Source organism: Centruroides sculpturatus, unplaced genomic scaffold (genome assembly GCF_000671375.1).
Source record: "Centruroides sculpturatus isolate CEXI.00-Female unplaced genomic scaffold, Cexi_2.0 scaffold1913, whole genome shotgun sequence".
Taxonomy (NCBI): domain Eukaryota; kingdom Metazoa; phylum Arthropoda; class Arachnida; order Scorpiones; family Buthidae; genus Centruroides; species Centruroides sculpturatus.
This window is the reverse complement of record NW_019386344.1, coordinates 25,426-47,459: the sequence shown is the minus strand read 5'-3', so window position 1 is coordinate 47,459 and position 22,034 is coordinate 25,426. Positions and strand designations below refer to the sequence as shown.

Sequence of the window (22,034 nt, the reverse complement as noted above, 5' to 3'; positions counted from 1 at the left end):
TTCCCAGAAAACTTCTTGTGTATATTTTTGTAGAAGGTGTCCTCCATCCTGACCTGAATTTACAACTGGATGGTGAATCCATCAGTATTGTACCTGAGGCCAAATTTCTGGGTGTTGTATTTGACTGAAAGCTCACATTATACCACATGTTTTCCAACTAAAATCCAGGTGTATGAAAGCACTGAATATATTAAAAATATTGTCAAAATTGTCTTGAGGAGCAAATCATTGTTCAATACTTTGCATATGCTGGCCATTCTGATCCAAGTTAGACTACAGGGCAATAATCTATGGCTCAGCAAGAGAATCCACAACCAATACACCATCAAGGGCTGCAACTGTGTACCAGAGTATTCTGCACATCCCCTGTGCACAGAGTCTGTATGTTGAAGCATTTAAGCCACCACTTCATATAAGAAGGAAACAGCTGTCTCTCTTATATCTAATTAAATTGAATTCTCTGATGCAACATCCTGCAAGGCACACTGTCTTTAACTCTGCAAAAGCCAGACTATTCCACTTTTGTCCATCTTGTATTCCCACATTTGGCCTGCATATGCAATCTGTACTGAGTGAGATTGGCTTAGATATCAGCACAATTTCTGTGGTGGAGTGCAATCTAACAGCTCCGTGGATGGTCAATAAAATACTTCTTGACACCAGCCTTCACAATGGTCAAGCAAAATCAAGTACTGCAGACTATTTAAGGTGTGTTGCAAAAGTTTAGGGCCACTCCATTCACTTAAGCAAACACATCTAAAGAAACTAACACACACATTTATTTGTGTAGGTAGCAGAAACATGTAAAAATAATACATCATAATTAAAATAGCATATTATTAGATTACCGTAAATGTATAAACACACCAAGTGAGATAATCCATGTGTTGCAAAATTTTAGTTCCCCACATCTCCAGAGAAATAATGGTATGAACCTGCAAGTTAAACATTACAAACTATTTCATGTGTGTTAAGAGTGAAATTGTCACACTGCTGCAACTTTGAGTTGTGTGATTTACTTGATATAACATTTATGGAAGCATGGGCCATGACAAGGTGTTATCCACCTATGAGAGGGGCAAGATTGATGCATCAAAGCAGCAAGGGCTGTCCAACAGGGCCATAGCAAAAGGGATTAATTGGTCACGTAACGTGGTGAACAGTTATGTATGTAACCAAGAGGATTGCAACCAAAAACCCATTCAGAATGTCTACAGGCACTCAGTGAACACCAACTTCGACAGATCATAAACACTAAAACAATCAGGATCATCATTCGAACAGTTGGCACGTGATCCAATGGTTAATGTTCATAAGTCAACCCTATCAAGAGCTGTAAGGCATAATGGATGACTGCTGTACAAGAAGAAATGATTAACACTAGTCCATAATATAGCACATGTAAAATGAGCTAGAGAACATTCAAGTTGGAGTACAGAATGGAGATAAGTAGTATTCAGCAACAAAAAAAATTTAATTTAGATGGCCCTGATGGCTGATGCTACTACTGGCATGACATCAGAGAGAATGAGAAGATCTTTTCCAAATGTCAAATGGGAGAAGGATAGTAATGGTCTGAGCAGGTTTTTGATACAACAGGAAGACTAATATCGCATTTCCAACTGGACGTCTGAAGGCCAGAGACTACCAGGAACTGTTGGATGTGCAACTCATGACATTTGAAGAGAAGGTTGGAGGACCATTCTGGACTTTCCAACAGGACAATGCACCAATCCATGTAGCACGTACTAAATGGGAGCAGTTCTTAGACAATGGTGTGCATGTAATAGAGTGGCCTGCTAATTTCTCTGACCTTAGCTCCATGGAGAACCTGTAAGAAATCCTCACTAGGAAGGTGTACACCAACGAACGTCAGTTTTCAACTGTTGCAGAACTGCTGACAGCCATTACTTCTGCATGGGACGAGATAAATCAAGATGTGCTCCAGCGACTTGTAGACAGAATACCTCATCATGTTTTGACATTGGGGCTTTCTGGGATGATAATGTGTAATTCCACATGATGGAACTAAACTTTTGCAACACATGGATTATCTCACTTTGTGTGTGTATACATTTACAGTTGTCTGATAATATGCTAGTTTAATGATGTATTATTTTTATATGTTTCTGCTACTACACAAATAAATGTATGTGTTGGTTTCTTTACATGTGTTTGTGTTGTGTTTGCTTAACTGAATGGAGTGGACCTAAAATTTTGCAACACACTTTATATTTGCAGCAGTTTGCAGAGATCTGTCACAATTAGAAGTTTTGTTCAAATTTATACAGACAGATCCAAATCTCATAGTCATGTTGGATCCTCTGTTATCTGTTTTGACAGTGATCACAGATCAACTGCCAACAGCTGTTTTAGTATTCTCTGCTGTACTGCACACTATCTACCTAGCCCTGAAACATGTCGCAAATAAAAGACATTATCACAGTATCATATTTTCTGACTCACCCAGTACAATGTAGGCTTTGAGCTTTCTGCAGTTTGCTCAACACTATCTCATACATAAGGTTTGGCAGTTTATAAGCAACCTGCAAAGAGGCTACCAAATCTGTTTTTGCTGGGTTTTGGGACACATTGTCATAAGGGGAAACGAAATGGCTGACATTGCCACTAAGTCAGCTACCCCAATCACCAGTTTCCTTAGTTTATATCCTACATAGATCTCAAACTCATTATCAAGGCCAAACTATATGAATTGTGGCAACATTTTTGGAATAGTCAAACTACCAATAAGCTGCAGGAGATAAAGGCAGTTATCAAATTGTGGGAATTGAGCTTTTGCAGGAGGAAGTCATCCTGGCATGATTGCACATAGGACACAGTCACCTCACTCATCGTCACTTTCTGATGGGAGAAGATCTGTCTTTTAACAATCAAACATATTTTAACTGCATGTCAGATTTTTACTCGATCGCAACTACAATATTTTAAGCAGGCTAATAATCTTTTAGCCCTTATTGGTAATGGTTTTAATCTTTTATATCTCTCTTAAAATATTAATAAAATCTTTTACACTTTTTTGATTTTAAGTGATAAAATGTGTGCCACAAGACAGTTATCTGTTTACATTTACTTTCATTGTTTTTATGCAGTTTTTATAGGTATTATGATAATAATAATAATAACTCTCCCTTGGTCACCACCTTTTCGTGGTGAGACAGCCCAGTAATTTTACTGATCCATAAGGTAATGCAGGCTGGAGCACAAGCTCCTGGTAAGGTCAGTGGGGAGAAATGAAGCTAAGAGTGACCACACCTATATTCTGTGGAGATATTTATCATAGTAGTAACCAGATCTAAGTGTGATACTGGCTCAGACATCGCTTGGGTTAACAAGGTCTGCATTTGTGGGTTAGGCAGAGGCTTGCATTCAAAAAATAGGCTACAGTCTCCCTTGGCAAAAGCAGTGCCAGCCCAAGCAAGGCTACTGCAATGCCCTCGATAGAAGTGAGGAACCAACTTTGCCCTTGTGTTTCTGTGGCAATGGACTCACAGACCACAAAGGCTGGAAAACCACGCCAACAAATGAAATGGACAATAGACACTGGCGGAAATTGAAAGTGTTACACCCAGATAGAATTGATAGAAATTCAAGAAAACTTGGTAAATATATACATGGGCATACCCAGAAGAAATGAACACAAAATAAAATGAATTATGCAATGTTTTATTGCTGTTTAGTACATGTTTCTGAAAGAGGTATGGCCACCTTGAGCATGGATACACTCTTGGATCCTTGCAGGCATTGAAACAATAAGTGCTTGAATGTCTTGTTGGGGTATCTCTCTCCATGCCTGCACAACTTGTGCAATCAGTTGTTGTATAGTGTACACTGGATGGCTATGAGATGTAATCCATCTACCCATGGCATCCCAGACATGCTCTATAGGGGATAAATCTGGAGACTGGGCAGGCCAATCCATGATTGCAACACTTTGCGAGGCCTGTCATGTGATGGCAGCAGCATGAGGACGGGCATTATTTTGTTGGAGGATACCGTTTTGGGTGGTGTTCACGAAAGGTATGACTACTGGATGGATCACCCTGTACACATACTGGCGGGAGATCATTGCACCTTCAACAACCACCAACTCGGTCCTGCTGTTGTAACTGATTGCCCTCCAAACCATGACACCAGAAGTTGGACCTGAGTGGCATTCTGAAATCACAGCAGGGTGGGCTCTTTCTCCAGCACGCCAGCGGACATGTTGCCGACTATCACATTGGCCTAAACAGAATTGGGATTCATCACTAAACACAATTGTACACTATTCACGTGTTCAATTACGTCTAGCAGCATACCACGTTAGCCATTATTGGCGATGAAATCTGGTTAAGGGAACACATTGAATGGTGGTTTGAGATCTCAGCCCAGCATCAAGCAATCGGTTTACAATTGTCCATGGGTTGACTCTGGCAGTAACTACTGCTTAGATCTGTGCTGTCATCACACATCTGTCAGCAACTGCCATCCGCACATTATGGCGGTCTACACATGGTGTTGTCCTTCTGCATGGACCTGTGCCTTCCTGCATCCATCGTGCAATCACTCTTTGTATTGTCATTGCACTGCAGCCAGTCCTTCAGGCAATGTCACGATATGATGCTCCCATTTCTGACATGCCAATTATCCGACCTCTTTCAAAGTCAGACATTTGGGTGTACGGAGTTCTCACTCATTGATATAGCTTAGCTGGTCACCAACAACATGTGGACCAAATTTCCACTTTCGTTCATTTCCACTGGCAGACATGTTTGTTTCAAGTCTTGTGATGATGTAGTAAGTACTACACCATCACAAGACTTGAAACAAACATGACAGCGTACAGACAACAACTACACCATAGATTCACACAACAATATCCTCACCTCACTGTCACTGAACAAAGGGTTGTTGATCAAAAAAGAACAATTATACACAACAACCTTATCCCTCAAACAGGTGCTGATCAAATATGTCAACGGACAGAAACTTTTAACATTAATGAAGATCACATAACTTGTCAGGATAATCCAGCAACAAGCATTGATTATAGCACACACACGACGACTACCACTAATGATAATACACTCCCTCATCCACCACTGATAACATAGACATAGATTAAGTTAATATGCTCTCACTTATATTTCAGGAAACATTCACTAAATATACAGATACTGTACACAAAGACCACAAAGACATTTCCATTTCAAATACTCACAATATACAAAACACATTCACTGAAAAAATTAGCAAGTACACAAAACTCGCCCAGGAAATAAGACATCTGTGGAGGATGGATAGGGTGCTTATTGTACTGTACCTGTCATACTTTCCTCTACAGCTGTCTTACCCCACACACTACATTACAATTGAATAGAAATACATACATCACACTACAAAAGGCCACTATATTGAATACATGTCATATTGTTAGGAAATTTCTGAATACAGACACACACACTGACAAACTTATTTCATTTTTGTCTTGTTTTGGTTGCTATGCCTTGACTCTGGTCTGACATAGTACATAGCCACCTGTGTAAAACAAGTATAGCCGACTAAACCAACATAATAATATCTACTTATATCACTTACAATGGCTAAAATAATAAAGTAATCTCTCTTTTTATGTATATCTTATGTACTCGTTTTTGGTCATTTTAACAATTTTACTGAGGTATTTTATTACATATTGAAATTTTATAGCTTCTGCTGCTTTCTTTATGAGCATTTTTCTTTTTATGATTGTTTTAATTAAATTTATGTTATCGTTGGCACAGCATGGTCCGTGAGGCCCTTGTGCCATTAAACACTATTGAACCAACCATATAACTTTGCAAAGACCTGACCACTAACTTTTCCCTTCCTTTCAAACACACAAAAAGCCTTCCTTTCAAACACACAAAAAGAATGGTGGCATCCCAACTCAACCAAATGTACAATTTTGACAAAAAAAATGCCATCTTTAATTCATTTCATGAAAACTATGTGGGAGTTAAAATGGCACATAACCAGGGGCATGCAAATGTATTCTTATTTGTTTAAGGAATTAAAAATTCAGTCATTCAAGTACCCTATTTAACTCTATAATCTTCTGTGTCAGATATAGAGAAGTTTCAAATTGACATCACGAGTGATGTCATGAGCATGTGCCATTTTTGTGATTTATTTATGTTTTGTATTTAAGCATGCTTTAGCTGGAATTAGTGTTGTTTATTCGTTGCAAATATCACTATGGTAAATTGTTTTGTAATTGGGTGTAATGCTAGCTCACTCAAGAACAAAGGAATGTCACTTTTTAAAATTCCTGGCATTATTTGTCATCAAGGCCATGAAACTGAGGAGCTTCCACAACAAAGGCAATCTGCATGTCTCTTGGGAATTAACCAGAAAAATTTCATTACAAATAAAGTGAATATCAATACAAGAGTTTGTCAGAAACATTTCATTTCAGGTAAGCAATAAATAAGATTAGTAGTCATCAATAAATGATTAGATAAACTTTTGCATGAGTAGCATAAAGTGTGTACAAGCTGCATAAATCCTTTTGTTAATTTACCCCTTCCTTACCAATTAATATCAACAAAAAAGTTAAATAATTTCAACAACTGCAGATATTAATTTGAATAGATAATAATTGTGTCTTAACTTTATTTTTCACCTTTCAATTTGTTTTTTTAGTGTATGCTTTTATTAATATTAACTCCACTGTATATTTATTACAAGTGTTAAGGAAATTTAATCGCTTAGCAGATGAATTAGAAATCCATTTTGAACCAATTGTTGTTCAAATCTGATTTACATAAATAAAAGTGTGTATTTTTTAAGATGTAAACCAATAATTTCTATTGATCACTTACAAATAGCTAAGTTAGGCTAGGTTATTTTGGTGAACAACATTAACATTTCTTTAGGATGCTACTTTTTACAATGCTTTTTTTACATTAGTAACAAATAATCATTACATAGTAACTTTCAAGTTGTTCCTGACAAATTCTTATTTATTATTTATATATAACATACCATAATAAGCTATTTAAATATTAACAATTACTATTAAGCAATTATTAATATAGATAAAATTATAATTTAATATTAAATTGTCATAGTAATTATTGAAAAGTTCTTTTTACCCAAAGGAAAGCTTTCCTTATTGTATGATGAGTCATCACCAGAGTGGATGATGACTCATCATATACATGGGGTATGAGAGTGGCCACAACTCAACTGCATATGAGGAGTGTTACGAAAGAGCACGTAATCAGGAGAAATCCAGCCACTTACAAGTGGCTGGATTTCTGATCATTCTTGATAGTCATGGGCCTCTAAAGATTTGTAAGCTTTCATTTCTGAAAGTCTAGTAATTTGTCGTCAAAACCATAAACTTTATGATGTCACCAAATTCTACTTGAGGCCACAACTCTTGAACGACAATGACGATGCTGGCTTCCTTGACATAATGAAACTCTCTCTTCATATAAAACGTCTCGCCTTGTCAGACTGCGAGAATAGCCTGCCAGAAGATATTTTTTTTTAACTATGTCCATGATATAAAAATGCAGTTCTATTCAGGGCTGTATTGGTAAAAATACCAGTCCGTATACTCTGGTCGATGTATACTTCTGGTGAAGGGACAGAGTAAACGTGCGTTTAATCACGTGACATGCAACCTTGAAACCTTTCTATATAAATTCTAAAAAAAAATAAATTTAAATGAATTCTGTAATGTTTACAATGACGAGCGCACCCAAGCTGACATTTTGCGAAACGTAATTTTGTCTGTACCGAGCCTTATTAAAATTTCCATTTGATGATGATCATAAGTTTCCAACTACATATATAAATCAATCAAATATTCCCATTCTGCATGTATTCTTACACTCAATAATTTACTTGTTTTTTTATACCTTTCCTTAATTGGTGTGGCGACAGCTTTGGCGATAAACTCCAAAGTCGCCACAAGGGGGAACCCCTGAACTGAACAAACCTGACCTATGACATCACACATTCTTGTTGGATTTGGACCTCTCCAGACGCGTGTAGTATCATTCCGTGTTTTAACCTGTACAGTCGCGCCATAATTCATATATAGAATAAATGCTAATCTTTTATTGTATGTGGCCCTGTTTGTAATGATTAATTTTACATGAACTGGTGACCACAAACTGGTGAGCCGAATGTGACATATGTTTTATGGTGCCTCTACCCGACGAAGGACTCTATCGTGCGACATGAAAATTCCATCCATTTGCATCGGATACAACGTTGAACTTTTATCCTTTTTTGGAACTGCCAACTCATAAAGCTAGACCTTCGAAACGTGTAACCACGGATAATTTTTCGTCGACGGTCGACCTTTTCAACGAAAAGGTATAGTACACCACGTGCTACCCTTCTTTGTTCTTGCGCCACGTGCCATCCTTCGTTCCCTCGCTATGTGCCTTTACATGCCATCGTTCTTTGTCCTTTCCCCACGTGCTGAACTGCGCGCACAATGCATCATTTAAGGATAACTACCTCGCACTGCCACATCTACGTAAAAAAAAAATCATTATGGCTGAGGCAGAAATTAATGACGATCACCGTCACATAGCACGCGTTGCGATCAGACCCTCACCCTTCTGGAAGGGCAACCCTAACTTATGGTTTGCTCAGTTGGAAGCATAATTTTCGATAAATAACATAACCATCGACGACACCAAATTTAAACACGTCGTTGCTGCAATAGAGCCGGAAATTTTAAATTCGGTGCAGGACCTAATCCTCAACCCGCCCAACCAGAATAAATTTTCCACGCTAAAGGCTCGTCTCATTGACGTCTATTCGGAGAGCGAGACCTCCAAAATCAGAACGCTTCTTCAAGGGTTGGAACTGGGAGACCAACGTCCATCCTTCCTATTATCACGGATGCGCGACTTGGCCGGAAACCATTTTAGCGAAGACCTGCTACAATCTCTCTGGCTGTCGAGACTTCCTCATAACGTACAGGCCATTTTAGCCGCATCTAAGGAAAAACTCCAACAACAGGCCGCCATGGCCGACAAGATAATGGAATTAGTCTCCCCCGCTCACATTCAAACGGTCGAACATGACCTTGCCACTATCTCCACCTTGAAGAACCAGGTTGCGGAATTAGCCCAGCAGGTCAAGAACCTCACATTATCCATCAACAACCAACGCCGCTCCTTCACACGTTCTGATTACCCTCCCAACAACAGGAGGCGCCGCAGCAAATCGCGGCAGAATCAACAGCACAGCACCCTCCACAACGGCATGTGTTACTACCACGCTACCTTCGGGGAGCAGGCGAGAAAATGCAAAGCCCCTTGCTCCTTCCGACCGTCGGAAAACTGACTAGGCGGGCGCTTACGGCCAGAAGCCTCACCCGCCACATCGATCGAATCACCATGGCCGACCCTACTACGAAATACAAATTCCTAATTGACACAGGCGCCGACATCTCCGTTATCCCAAAAAGTTCTAACATGTATTTATGCAAACCCGACAAGCTAGTCCTCTTTGCTGCAAACGGAACGCCTATTTCAACTTACGGAACAAAACTATTAACACTCAACTTTAACTTAAAGCGGAATTTTTCGTGGCCATTTGTAATCGCCGACGTAACCCAACCCATCATAGGAATCGACTTCTTAACTAAATTCAACCTACTGGTGGACGTTAAAAACAATCGACTAATCGATGGAGTCACGCAACTAAAGTCTCCTGGTTGCTGGCAGAACCGACCTACAACTGTCACTAACATCACCGCTGTGACTAATGACTCTCCCTACCACCGTATCATGGCCGAGTTCACTACCATCACAAATCCGTCGATAATCCCCGAAACCAAGAAAACGCCAACCACCTTTCATCACATCGAGACTAAAGGACCACCTGTCTTCTCAAAACCCAGACGATTACCACCACATACGCTCCGAGCAGCACAGGAAGAATTTCGGTTCTTAATGTCCCAAGGCATCATCAGACCATCCAAAAGCCCCTGGGCCAGCCCACTACACATGGTCAAGAAGGCAAATGGCCAGTGGCGACCATGCGGCGACTACCGTCGTCTCAACGCTGTAACAGTCCCTGACCGCTACCCTGTTCCTCATATACAGGACTGTACTCAACTCCTAGAAGGCAAAACCATTTTTTCCACCCTGGATCTAACCCGCGCCTATCACCAAATACCGGTCTTCCCCGAGGACATTCCGAAAACAGCCATAACAACCCCGTTTGGCTTGTTCGAATACATCTATATGCCTTTCGGTCTACGAAACGCTGGTCAAACCTTCCAGCGATACATCCACCAAGTCCTACTTGGCCTCGACTTCTGCATCCCGTATTTCGACGATATATTGGTCGCGTCCAAAGATGCGGACGAACACACAGACCATCTCCGCCAAACGTTCCTCCGCTTGCAAGAGCACGGCCTAAAACTAAATCCATCCAAATGCATCCTCGGAAAATCTGCAGTTCCATTCCTCGGCTGCATGATTACATCATCCGGAGTTAAACCTTTGCCATCAAAAACCAAAGCCATCAACGATTTTCCTCAACCAAAAACTGTAGCTGAGCTCCGTCGCTTCTTAGCCATGCTCAATTTTTATAGACGTTTTTTGCCAAATGCAGCCCAAACTCAGGCCCCACTACTCGAATTTCTCAAGGACTCCACAAAAAATGATAAACGCATCATCTCCTGGAACGAATCTGCTCTAAAGTCCTTCAACCAATGTAAAGCAGATCTCTCAAATGCAACGACTCTGGCATACTATTCGTCACATGACAATCTCTCCCTAATGGTAGACGCATCTAATGTCGCCATCGGCGCTGTACTCCAAACCCATACCGCCGAAGGAACTCGTCCACTAGCCTTCTTTTCACGGAAACTAACGCCTACCGAAATAAAGTACAGCACCTACGACAGGGAACTGCTGGCTATATACTCCGCGATCAAGCACTTCCGCCATACCATCGAAGGTCGAGACTTTGTCATCTTTACGGACCATCGCCCCCTCACCTTCGCTTTTCGCCAAAAACCAGAATCTTGCTCCCCACGTCAGCTGCGACATCTCGATTACATTGCGCAGTTCAGCACCAACATCAGGCACGTCACTGGCTCGAACAACATCGTAGCAGACACTCTCTCTCGGATCAACGAGATTCGACTTCCCGTGACAGACTTTACCGCCATTGCGGAAGCTCAAGCAAACGACGACGAGCTAACCGCACTCCTCACGGACGATAAAACAGCACTCACGCTACAGCCACTTCGAATCAGCCCGTCACTACAACTATATTGTGACACCAAGGACAGCAAAGTTCGCCCATATATACCACTCCAATTTCGCCGTCGAATCTTCTCTTCCATGCACAATCTGGCCCATCCAGGAATTCGTGCAACGAGGCGTCTTGTCCAAGAACGTTTCGTGTGGCCTTCGATGCAGAAAGACATCGCCAATTGGACCCGTTCCTGCATTAACTGCCAACGGTCCAAAGTGAATCGGCACACCAACAGCCCTCTTCAGAGATTCGACCTCCCATCCAATCGGTTTTCACATGTGCATCTCGACCTCGTCGGACCACTCCCGCCTTCAAATGGATCTACCTATCTACTCACCTGCATAGATAGATTCACGAGGTGGCCGGAAGCTGTTCCCCTCCACGACATTTCTGCTGAAACAGTCGCTCGCACTTTTGTCTCACATTGGATCTCCAGATTCGGTGTTCCCTCCATCATCACAACCGATCAAGGCCGACAATTCCAGTCTCATCTGTTCGCCTCACTGACAGCTATGTTGGGCATCCAACACATACGTACAACACCATACCATCCATCAGCCAATGGTTTAGTTGAACGATTCCATCGTTTGCTAAAACAGGCTCTCAGATGCCACGAACAACACTGGACGGAATCTCTCCCAATCGTCCTATTTGGCCTTCAATCAGCTTTAAAAGAAGACATCAATGGCACTTGTGCCGAGATGGTGTATGGCACAACCCTTCGTCTCCCGGCAGAGTTCTTCCATCCTTTGCAGGAACCGCCAGCAGACCCATCATCCTTCCTCCATCACCTACGGTCCACAATGCAGTCGCTTACGCTGACTCCAACATCTGCACATGTCAAACCTTCACACTTCGTCCATCCAGCACTCGACACCTGCTCCCACGTGTTTGTGCGAAAAGAAGGTCATAGAACTTCTCTGACCTCCCTTTACAATAGACCCTTCCCAGTTACCGTGCGGACACCCAAGCACTTCACGATCCTAGTCAATGGAAAAACGAGAAAGGTCGACATCGTTCGACTGAAGCCAGCATTTCTGGACAGCGAGAACGCCAGCACATCGTCAAACTCGTCCAGGACAACACATCCAGACTCCCCAGAGCGACCAAGGACAAACACTTCTAATAACTCCGTGCCTACCAACACGACGACGACACGTTCTGGAAGAAGAGTCAGGTTCAACCCCCGGTACCTTTAACTTCGTACTTACGGCGACAGCTTTGGTGATAAACTCCAAAGTCGCCACAAGGGGGAACCCCTGAACTGAACAAACCTGACCTATGACATCACACATTCTTGTTGGATTTGGACCTCTCCAGACGCGTGTAGTATCGTTCCGTGTTTTAATCTGTACAGTTGCGCCATAATTCATATATAGAATAAATGCTAATCTTTTATTGTATGTGGCCCTGTTTGTAATGATTAATTTCACACGAACTGGTGACCACAATTGGGTTAGCATTCTTGCTCTGATATCAAGAGAACAGGTAATTAACGAAAATAATTTCCAGTATTTTGATATATTTATTTATGTTTAATTAATGTGGAATGTTTAAACATTATTAACTTATAAAATGAGAATCGGCACGTAAAGCAGGCAATGCGACAGGCCACAATTATGCCCAATATGGCGATCCTGTGAAAGAACGTGGAGTGAACAAAAATAATAATTATATGCTATTATATATTTACCATTATATATATATATATATATATATAGGATTTGTCGAAGTTGTTAGACAAATTATTTGCAACTTACGTTTATACATATTTCTGATGAAATTCAGCAATTATTACTGAACTGCTACATTAATAGAATATTATAGGATGTAGATTTAATATTCAATAGCAAATTGATACACAGTTTATCTTTATTTAAGTACAAATTAAACAAGCAGGAACTTAAAAATGAAAAATATTTATTAAATTGTTATATTTAAATTGTATTTGAGTTTAGCCCTTTTCAATAAGGACTGTACGGTGCTTGACGACTTCTACGTGGTCTCCTCGTTGGTCTGTGTCCAAAAGGATCCCTTCGAGAACATATTCTTCCACCTCCTCGAAGCCTCTTGGGTGATCGGTTTGCGAGTCCTGGTAGATTCGTTCTTTTCGGTGTTATCTTAATTCGTCTTCGTCTAAGGCCATAGCACTCTCGACGGATTCTTTCTCTGCAAATTCAACATAGACAAAACCTTTCGGTTTACTGGAGTGCTTATGGCATAAAATCGTTACCCGATCTATCGAGCCGCAGCCACAGAAATGAAGTTCCAAGTCATGAGCAGTGGCTTCGTAGTCGACGAAAATTGATCTTCCATCGGCTTCTACTTTTTCTCGAAGCGACGGATAACTTGGTGGAGTAAATTGCCGCTGAATTTCTCTTATTCTCTTTGCTTCTCTGGTCTTCACACACGAATCTTCGACTGTAGCTAGTAGTGGTTTGTCGTTATTTCTTGCGTCTGCCATTTTGATAAAATATTCTCATTGTTGAAGGCACCAAGGTAGAGGAATCTAAACGTATACCCACTCTTGACCTGAAGCAAGTAGAGATTTCAATGACACGCGACGTTTATATAAGCTATAAGCCTGTTCCGGGAATACCAGGATTTCCGGTTGCTGGGTTCGTATTGGTTGATTGTAATAGAAACCCGCCAATAGGAAATTGTTAAGAAGCGGTTTCAATCCATCACAAACAATTGAGAGGTTGCTACTTGCTGAAGTACATCTTTAATTAATCACTTTAAAAAACAAATAATGAAAATCATGTAAAAAATAATTTTCAATCAAATATAAATTTAGACTTGCTTAGGATAAAAAGCCTTAACTTTTAATTTTTACTTTTATAACGTTTTANATTTACTTGTTTTTTTATACCTTTCCTTAATTGGTGTGGCGACAGCTTTGGCGATAAACTCCAAAGTCGCCACAAGGGGGAACCCCTGAACTGAACAAACCTGACCTATGACATCACACATTCTTGTTGGATTTGGACCTCTCCAGACGCGTGTAGTATCATTCCGTGTTTTAACCTGTACAGTCGCGCCATAATTCATATATAGAATAAATGCTAATCTTTTATTGTATGTGGCCCTGTTTGTAATGATTAATTTTACATGAACTGGTGACCACAAACTGGTGAGCCGAATGTGACATATGTTTTATGGTGCCTCTACCCGACGAAGGACTCTATCGTGCGACATGAAAATTCCATCCATTTGCATCGGATACAACGTTGAACTTTTATCCTTTTTTGGAACTGCCAACTCATAAAGCTAGACCTTCGAAACGTGTAACCACGGATAATTTTTCGTCGACGGTCGACCTTTTCAACGAAAAGGTATAGTACACCACGTGCTACCCTTCTTTGTTCTTGCGCCACGTGCCATCCTTCGTTCCCTCGCTATGTGCCTTTACATGCCATCGTTCTTTGTCCTTTCCCCACGTGCTGAACTGCGCGCACAATGCATCATTTAAGGATAACTACCTCGCACTGCCACATCTACGTAAAAAAAAAATCATTATGGCTGAGGCAGAAATTAATGACGATCACCGTCACATAGCACGCGTTGCGATCAGACCCTCACCCTTCTGGAAGGGCAACCCTAACTTATGGTTTGCTCAGTTGGAAGCATAATTTTCGATAAATAACATAACCATCGACGACACCAAATTTAAACACGTCGTTGCTGCAATAGAGCCGGAAATTTTAAATTCGGTGCAGGACCTAATCCTCAACCCGCCCAACCAGAATAAATTTTCCACGCTAAAGGCTCGTCTCATTGACGTCTATTCGGAGAGCGAGACCTCCAAAATCAGAATGCTTCTTCAAGGGTTGGAACTGGGAGACCAACGTCCATCCTTCCTATTATCACGGATGCGCGACTTGGCCGGAAACCATTTCAGCGAAGACCTGCTACAATCTCTCTGGCTGTCGAGACTACCTCATAATGTACAGGCCATTTTAGCTGCATCTAAGGAAAAACTCCAACAACAGGCCGCCATGGCCGACAAGATAATGGAATTAGTCTCCCCCGCTCACATTCAAACGGTTGAACATGACCTCGCCACTAACTCCACCTTGAAGAACCAGGTTGCGGAATTAGCCCAGCAGGTCAAGAACCTCACATTATCCATCAACAACCAACGCCGCTCCTTCACACGTTCTGATTACCCTCCCAACAACAGGAGGCGCCGCAGCAAATCGCGGCAGAATCAACAGCACAGCACTCCCCACAACGGCATGTGTTACTACCATGCTACCTTTGGGGAGCAGGCAAGAAAATGCAAAGCCCCTTGCTCCTTCCGACCGTCGGAAAACTGACTAGGCGGGCGCTTACGGCCAGAAGCCTCACCCGCCACATCGATCGAATCACCATGGCCGATCCTACTACGAAATATAAATTCCTAATTGACACAGGCGCCGACATCTCCGTTATCCCAAAAAGTTCTAACATGTATTTATGCAAACCCGACAAGCTAGTCCTCTTTGCTGCAAACAGAATGCCTATTTCAACTTATGGAACAAAACTATTAACACTCAACTTTAACTTAAAGCGGAATTTTTCGTGGCCATTTGTAATCGCCGACGTAACCCAACTCATCATAGGAATCGACTTCTTAACTAAATTCAGCCTACTGGTGGACATTAAAAACAATCGACTAATCGATGGAGTCACGCGACTAAAGTCTCCTGGTTGCTGGCAGAACCAACCTACAACTGTCACTAACATCACCGCTGTGACTAATGACTCTCTCTACCACCGTATCATGGCCAAGTTCAGTACCATCACAAATCCATTGATAATCCCCGAAACCAAGAAAATGTCAACCACCTTTCATCACATCGAGACTAAAGGACCACCTGTCTTCTCAAAACCCAGACGGTTACCACCACATACACTCCGAGCAGCACAGGAAGAATTTCGGTTCTTAATGTCCCAAGGCATCATCAGACCATCCAAAAGCCCCTGGGCCAGCCCACTACACATGGTCAAGAAGGCAAATGGCCAGTGGCGACCGTGCGGCGACTACCATAGTCTCAACGCTGTAACCGTCCCTGACCGCTACCCTGTTCCTCATATACAGGACTGTACTCAACTCCTAGAAGGCAAAACCATTTTTTCCACCCTGGATCTAACCCGCGCCTATCACCAAATACCGGTCTTCCCCGAGGACATTCCGAAAACAGCCATAACAACCCCGTTTGGCTTGTTCGAACACGTCTATATGCCTTTCGGCCTACGAAACGCTGGTCAAACCTTCCAGCGATACATCCACCAAGTCCTACTTGGCCTCGACTTCTGCATCCCGTATTTCGACGACATATTGGTCGCGTCCAAAGATGCGGACGAACACACGGACCATCTCTGCCAAATGTTCCTCCGCTTGCAACACCACGGCCTAAAACTAAATCCATCCAAATGCATCCTCGGAGAATCTGCAGTTCCATTCCTCGGCTGCATGATTACATCATCCGGAGTAAAACCTTTGCCATCAAAAACCAAAGCCATCAACGATTTTCCTCAACCAAAAACTGTAGCTGAGCTCCGTCACTTCTTAGCCATGCTCAATTTTTATAGACTGTTTTTGCCAAATGCAGCCCAAACTCAGTCCCCACTACTCGAATTTCTCAAGGACTCCAAAAAAAATGATAAACGCATCATCTCCTGGAACAAACCTGCTCTAAAGTCCATCAACCAATGTAAAGCAGATCTCTCAAATGCAACAACTCTGGCATACTATTCGTCACATGACAATCTCTCCCTAATGGTAGATGCATCTAATGTCACCATTGGCGCTGTACTCCAAACCCATACCGCCGAAGGAACTCGTCCACTAGCCTTCTTTTCACGGAAACTAACACCTAACGAAATAAAGTACAGCACCTACGACAGGGAACTGCTGGCTGTATACTCCGCGATCAAGCACTTCCGCCACACCATCGAAGGTCGAGACTGTCATCTTTACGGACCATCGCCCCCTCACCTTCGCTTTTCGCCGAAAACTAGAATCTTGCTCCCCACGTCAGCTGCGACATCTTGATTACATTGCGCAGTTCAGCACCAACATCAGGCACGTCACTGGCTCGAACATCATCATAGCAGACACACTCTCTCGGATCAACGAGATTCGACTTCCCGTGACAGACTTTACCGCCATTGCGGAAGCTCAAGCAAACGACGATGACGAGCTAACCGCACTCCTCACGGACGATAAAACAGCACTCACGCTACAGCCACTTCGAATCAGCCCGTCACTACAACTATATTGCGACACCAAGGACAGCAAAGTTCGCCCATATATACCACTCCAATTTCGCCGTCGAATCTTCTCTTCCATGCACAATCTGGCCCATCCAGGAATTCGTGCAACGAGGCGTCTTGTCCAAGAACGTTTCGTGTGGCCTTCGATGCAGAAAGACATCGCCAATTGGACCCGTTCCTGCATTAACTGCCAACGGTCCAAAGTGAATCGGCACACCAACAGCCCTCTTCAGAGATTCGACCTCCCATCCAATCGGTTTTCACATGTGCATCTCGACCTCGTCGGACCACTCCCGCCTTCAAATGGATCTACCTATCTACTCACCTGCATAGATAGATTCACGAGGTGGCCGGAAGCTGTTCCCCTCCACGACATTTCTGCTGAAACAGTCGCTCGCACTTTTGTCTCACATTGGATCTCCAGATTCGGTGTTCCCTCCATCATCACAACCGATCAAGGCCGACAATTCCAGTCTCATCTGTTCGCCTCACTGACAGCTATGTTGGGCATCCAACACATACGTACAACACCATACCATCCATCAGCCAATGGTTTAGTTGAACGATTCCATCGTTCGCTAAAACAGGCTCTCAGATGCCACGAACAACACTGGACGGAATCTCTCCCAATCGTCCTACTCGGCCTTCGATCAGCGTTAAAAGAAGACATCAATGGCACTTGTGCCGAGATGGTGTACGGCACAACCCTTCGTCTCCCGGCAGAGTTCTTCCATCCTTCGCAGGAACCGCCAGCAGACCCATCATCCTTCCTCCATCACCTACGGTCCACGATGCAGTCGCTCACGCCGACTCCAACATCTGCACATGTCAAACCTTCACACTTCGTCCATCCAGCACTCGACACCTGCTCCCACGTGTTTGTGCGAAAAGAAGGTCATAGAACTTCTCTGACCTCCCCTTACGATGGACCCTTCCCAGTTACCGTGCGGACACCCAAGCACTTCACGATCCTAGTCAACGGAAAAACAACAAAGGTCAACATCGATCGATTGAAACCAGCATTTCTGGACAGCGAGAACGCCAGCACATCGTCAAACTCGTCCAGGACAACACGTCCAGACTCCCCGGAGCGACCAAGGATAAACACTCCTAATAACTCCGTGCCTACCAACACGACGACGACACGTTCTGGAAGAAGAGTCAGGTTCAACCCCCGGTACCTTTAACTTCGTACTTACGGCGACAGCTTTGGTGATAAACTCCAAAGTCGCCACAAGGGGGAACCCCTGAACTGAACAAACCTGACCTATGACATCACACATTCTTGTTGGATTTGGACCTCTCCAGACGCGTGTAGTATCGTTCCGTGTTTTAATCTGTACAGTTGCGCCATAATTCATATATAGAATAAATGCTAATCTTTTATTGTATGTGGCCCTGTTTGTAATGATTAATTTCACACGAACTGGTGACCACAATTGGGTTAGCATTCTTGCTCTGATATCAAGAGAACAGGTAATTAACGAAAATAATTTCCAGTATTTTGATATATTTATTTATGTTTAATTAATGTGGAATGTTTAAACATTATTAACTTATAAAATGAGAATCGTCACGTAAAGCAGGCAATGCGACAGGCCACAATTATGCCCAATATGGCGATCCTGTGAAAGAACGTGGAGTGAACAAAAATAATAATTATATGCTATTATATATTTACCATTATATATATATATATATATATATAGGATTTGTCGAAGTTGTTAGACAAATTATTTGCAACTTACGTTTATACATATTTCTGATGAAATTCAGCAATTATTACTGAACTGCTACATTAATAGAATATTATAGGATGTAGATTTAATATTCAATAGCAAATTGATACACAGTTTATCTTTATTTAAGTACAAATTAAACAAGCAGGAACTTAAAAATGAAAAATATTTATTAAATTGTTATATTTAAATTGTATTTGAGTTTAGCCCTTTTCAATAAGGACTGTACGGTGCTTGACGACTTCTACGTGGTCTCCTCGTTGGTCTGTGTCCAAAAGGATCCCTTCGAGAACATATTCTTCCACCTCCTCGAAGCCTCTTGGGTGATCGGTTTGCGAGTCCTGGTAGATTCGTTCTTTTCGGTGTTATCTTAATTCGTCTTCGTCTAAGGCCATAGCACTCTCGACGGATTCTTTCTCTGCAAATTCAACATAGACAAAACCTTTCGGTTTACTGGAGTGCTTATGGCATAAAATCGTTACCCGATCTATCGAGCCGCAGCCACAGAAATGAAGTTCCAAGTCATGAGCAGTGGCTTCGTAGTCGACGAAAATTGATCTTCCATCGGCTTCTACTTTTTCTCGAAGCGACGGATAACTTGGTGGAGTAAATTGCCGCTGAATTTCTCTTATTCTCTTTGCTTCTCTGGTCTTCACACACGAATCTTCGACTGTAGCTAGTAGTGGTTTGTCGTTATTTCTTGCGTCTGCCATTTTGATAAAATATTCTCATTGTTGAAGGCACCAAGGTAGAGGAATCTAAACGTATACCCACTCTTGACCTGAAGCAAGTAGAGATTTCAATGACACGCGACGTTTATATAAGCTATAAGCCTGTTCCGGGAATACCAGGATTTCCGGTTGCTGGGTTCGTATTGGTTGATTGTAATAGAAACCCGCCAATAGGAAATTGTTAAGAAGCGGTTTCAATCCATCACAAACAATTGAGAGGTTGCTACTTGCTGAAGTACATCTTTAATTAATCACTTTAAAAAACAAATAATGAAAATCATGTAAAAAATAATTTTCAATCAAATATAAATTTAGACTTGCTTAGGATAAAAAGCCTTAACTTTTAATTTTTACTTTTATAACGTTTTAAAGAACAGCGAATCCAATTACAAAAATATTTTTAATAAAGCAATGGTACCTGTAAATGCATTTCGCCTTCGTATCTAGAAAGCTTCTTCAGTAGAGTCTGTGGTAGGCCTGATTTCAGGTTTTAACATCACGTAATACAATCCATAACTCACGAAGTTACATTTATATCCTTGACAAAGAGCTTCCAACACACTCACTCGTATGTAAATTTACATTACTTTGCATAATTATCGCAAATGTTATTTTACCTTTCTTTTATCGTGAGAAAAATACCGTAAGTCAATTTTAATACATTAATTACTTTCCTATTTATTGCTATTGTATTGTTTAATTTTACCGAAGCTAATGTTTTGATAATCTCTTCTTTAATTTTCCCCAATGTAAAAACTTGTATATAAACTGAAATGCGCATGGAATATTCCAACACCTTCTTCTAAAATATTCTTTTTTATTCTTGTTCCTATTATTTTGGGAAGGAGCAAATTTAATTTGATTTTGACTGAGGATTTTATTGTATTTTTTGTATATTCCTCTAATATAAGGGAATGATACGTATTGTTTATTTTGGTATTTATTAATAAAAATGTCCTTATAAATCGTTTTAGGTGTTGATCGTTGTGTATTGAATTAATTAAATGCTCAGAAAACGACAAAACTGAATGCAGCAATTTAAAGTGGTAGAACAACAGTTACTGTGGCAGTAGTGTTGCGAGTCTTACGACAAGCAATCTGAATCGTACGTGTTTTTATCACACAATAGTGAGGTTGAGGCCGAAGTTTTAAACGCGAAAACATGTATGTCGGACGTTCAGCGTCGCTTTCCTGTAAGCCTAGAAGTTTGAAAATGGTGTTTGGAATATCGAGCATGATTCCACTAACTATCCAAACACCATTGTCAAACTTCTAGGCTTACAGGAAAACAACGCTGAACGTCCGACGAACACGTTTTCGCGTTTAAAACTTCGGCCTCAACCTCGCTAATGGTAAGGTGGTAAGAATCTATCTTTTACCTGCTGTCAAGGAGGCCTAACGAGCAGGGACAAAGAAATTTAGATTTCTACTTGAAGAAATCCGTTTTTCTGGAGTGGGTCGGCTAGCGTGAGTCACCATGACCAAACTAAACAAAGTTACCCCGTTTGCCATTTTGAATTTCTACAGCATTGTTTAATGTTTATACAGACGCTAACTGATGTCTAACATGTCATTAGTGTAGATATAGCCTATATTTAAACGTGACGAATGCAAGTTATATTAATTAGTTTTTAAGTAAAGAGTTTGGTTAATATTCTCCTCCTCCTCGCATTTGTTTGCCATCTTATATAAATTAGCTTTACTATTTACGAAGAAAGTCCAACAATAATTGTAAATGATTACAAATGTATTAACATTACAGTATTTTGTTATCGAGAAATTATATAGAGTGGAGATTTTCATACAAAAGTACTTTCTGTGAAAACGGATTGTAACAATGGGCCGGATAATTTCATTTGTGTCTGACTTTTGTCATTAGTTTGATTATCATTCTAAATTATGCCAGAAAACACGCCCAATATAATTAATTTATTTCAACTTAATCTTCGAAATAAACTCATTCTACGTAGAAATTCACTTTTATATAACGGGTGCATTCGTATATTCGAATGAATTA

General features: G+C 41.4%; 2 protein-coding genes and 2 pseudogenes across 5 annotated transcripts in view; 2 read left to right on the top strand and 2 right to left on the bottom strand.

The window, feature by feature from the left end:
* Positions 1 to 22,034, top strand: part of LOC111614626 (major facilitator superfamily domain-containing protein 6-like) — a 64,641-nt gene that overhangs the window by 31,121 nt on the left and 11,486 nt on the right. The gene's annotated exons all lie outside the window — the stretch shown is intronic.
* Positions 8,736 to 9,390, top strand: LOC111614630. The gene has a single exon (XM_023355994.1). The coding sequence runs from the start codon at positions 8,911 to 8,913 to the stop codon at positions 9,355 to 9,357; it is 447 nt and encodes a 148-aa protein (XP_023211762.1). The 5' UTR covers positions 8,736 to 8,910; the 3' UTR covers positions 9,358 to 9,390.
* Positions 13,128 to 14,055, bottom strand: LOC111614629 (annotated as a pseudogene).
* On the bottom strand, positions 19,304 to 20,642 carry LOC111614627 (annotated as a pseudogene).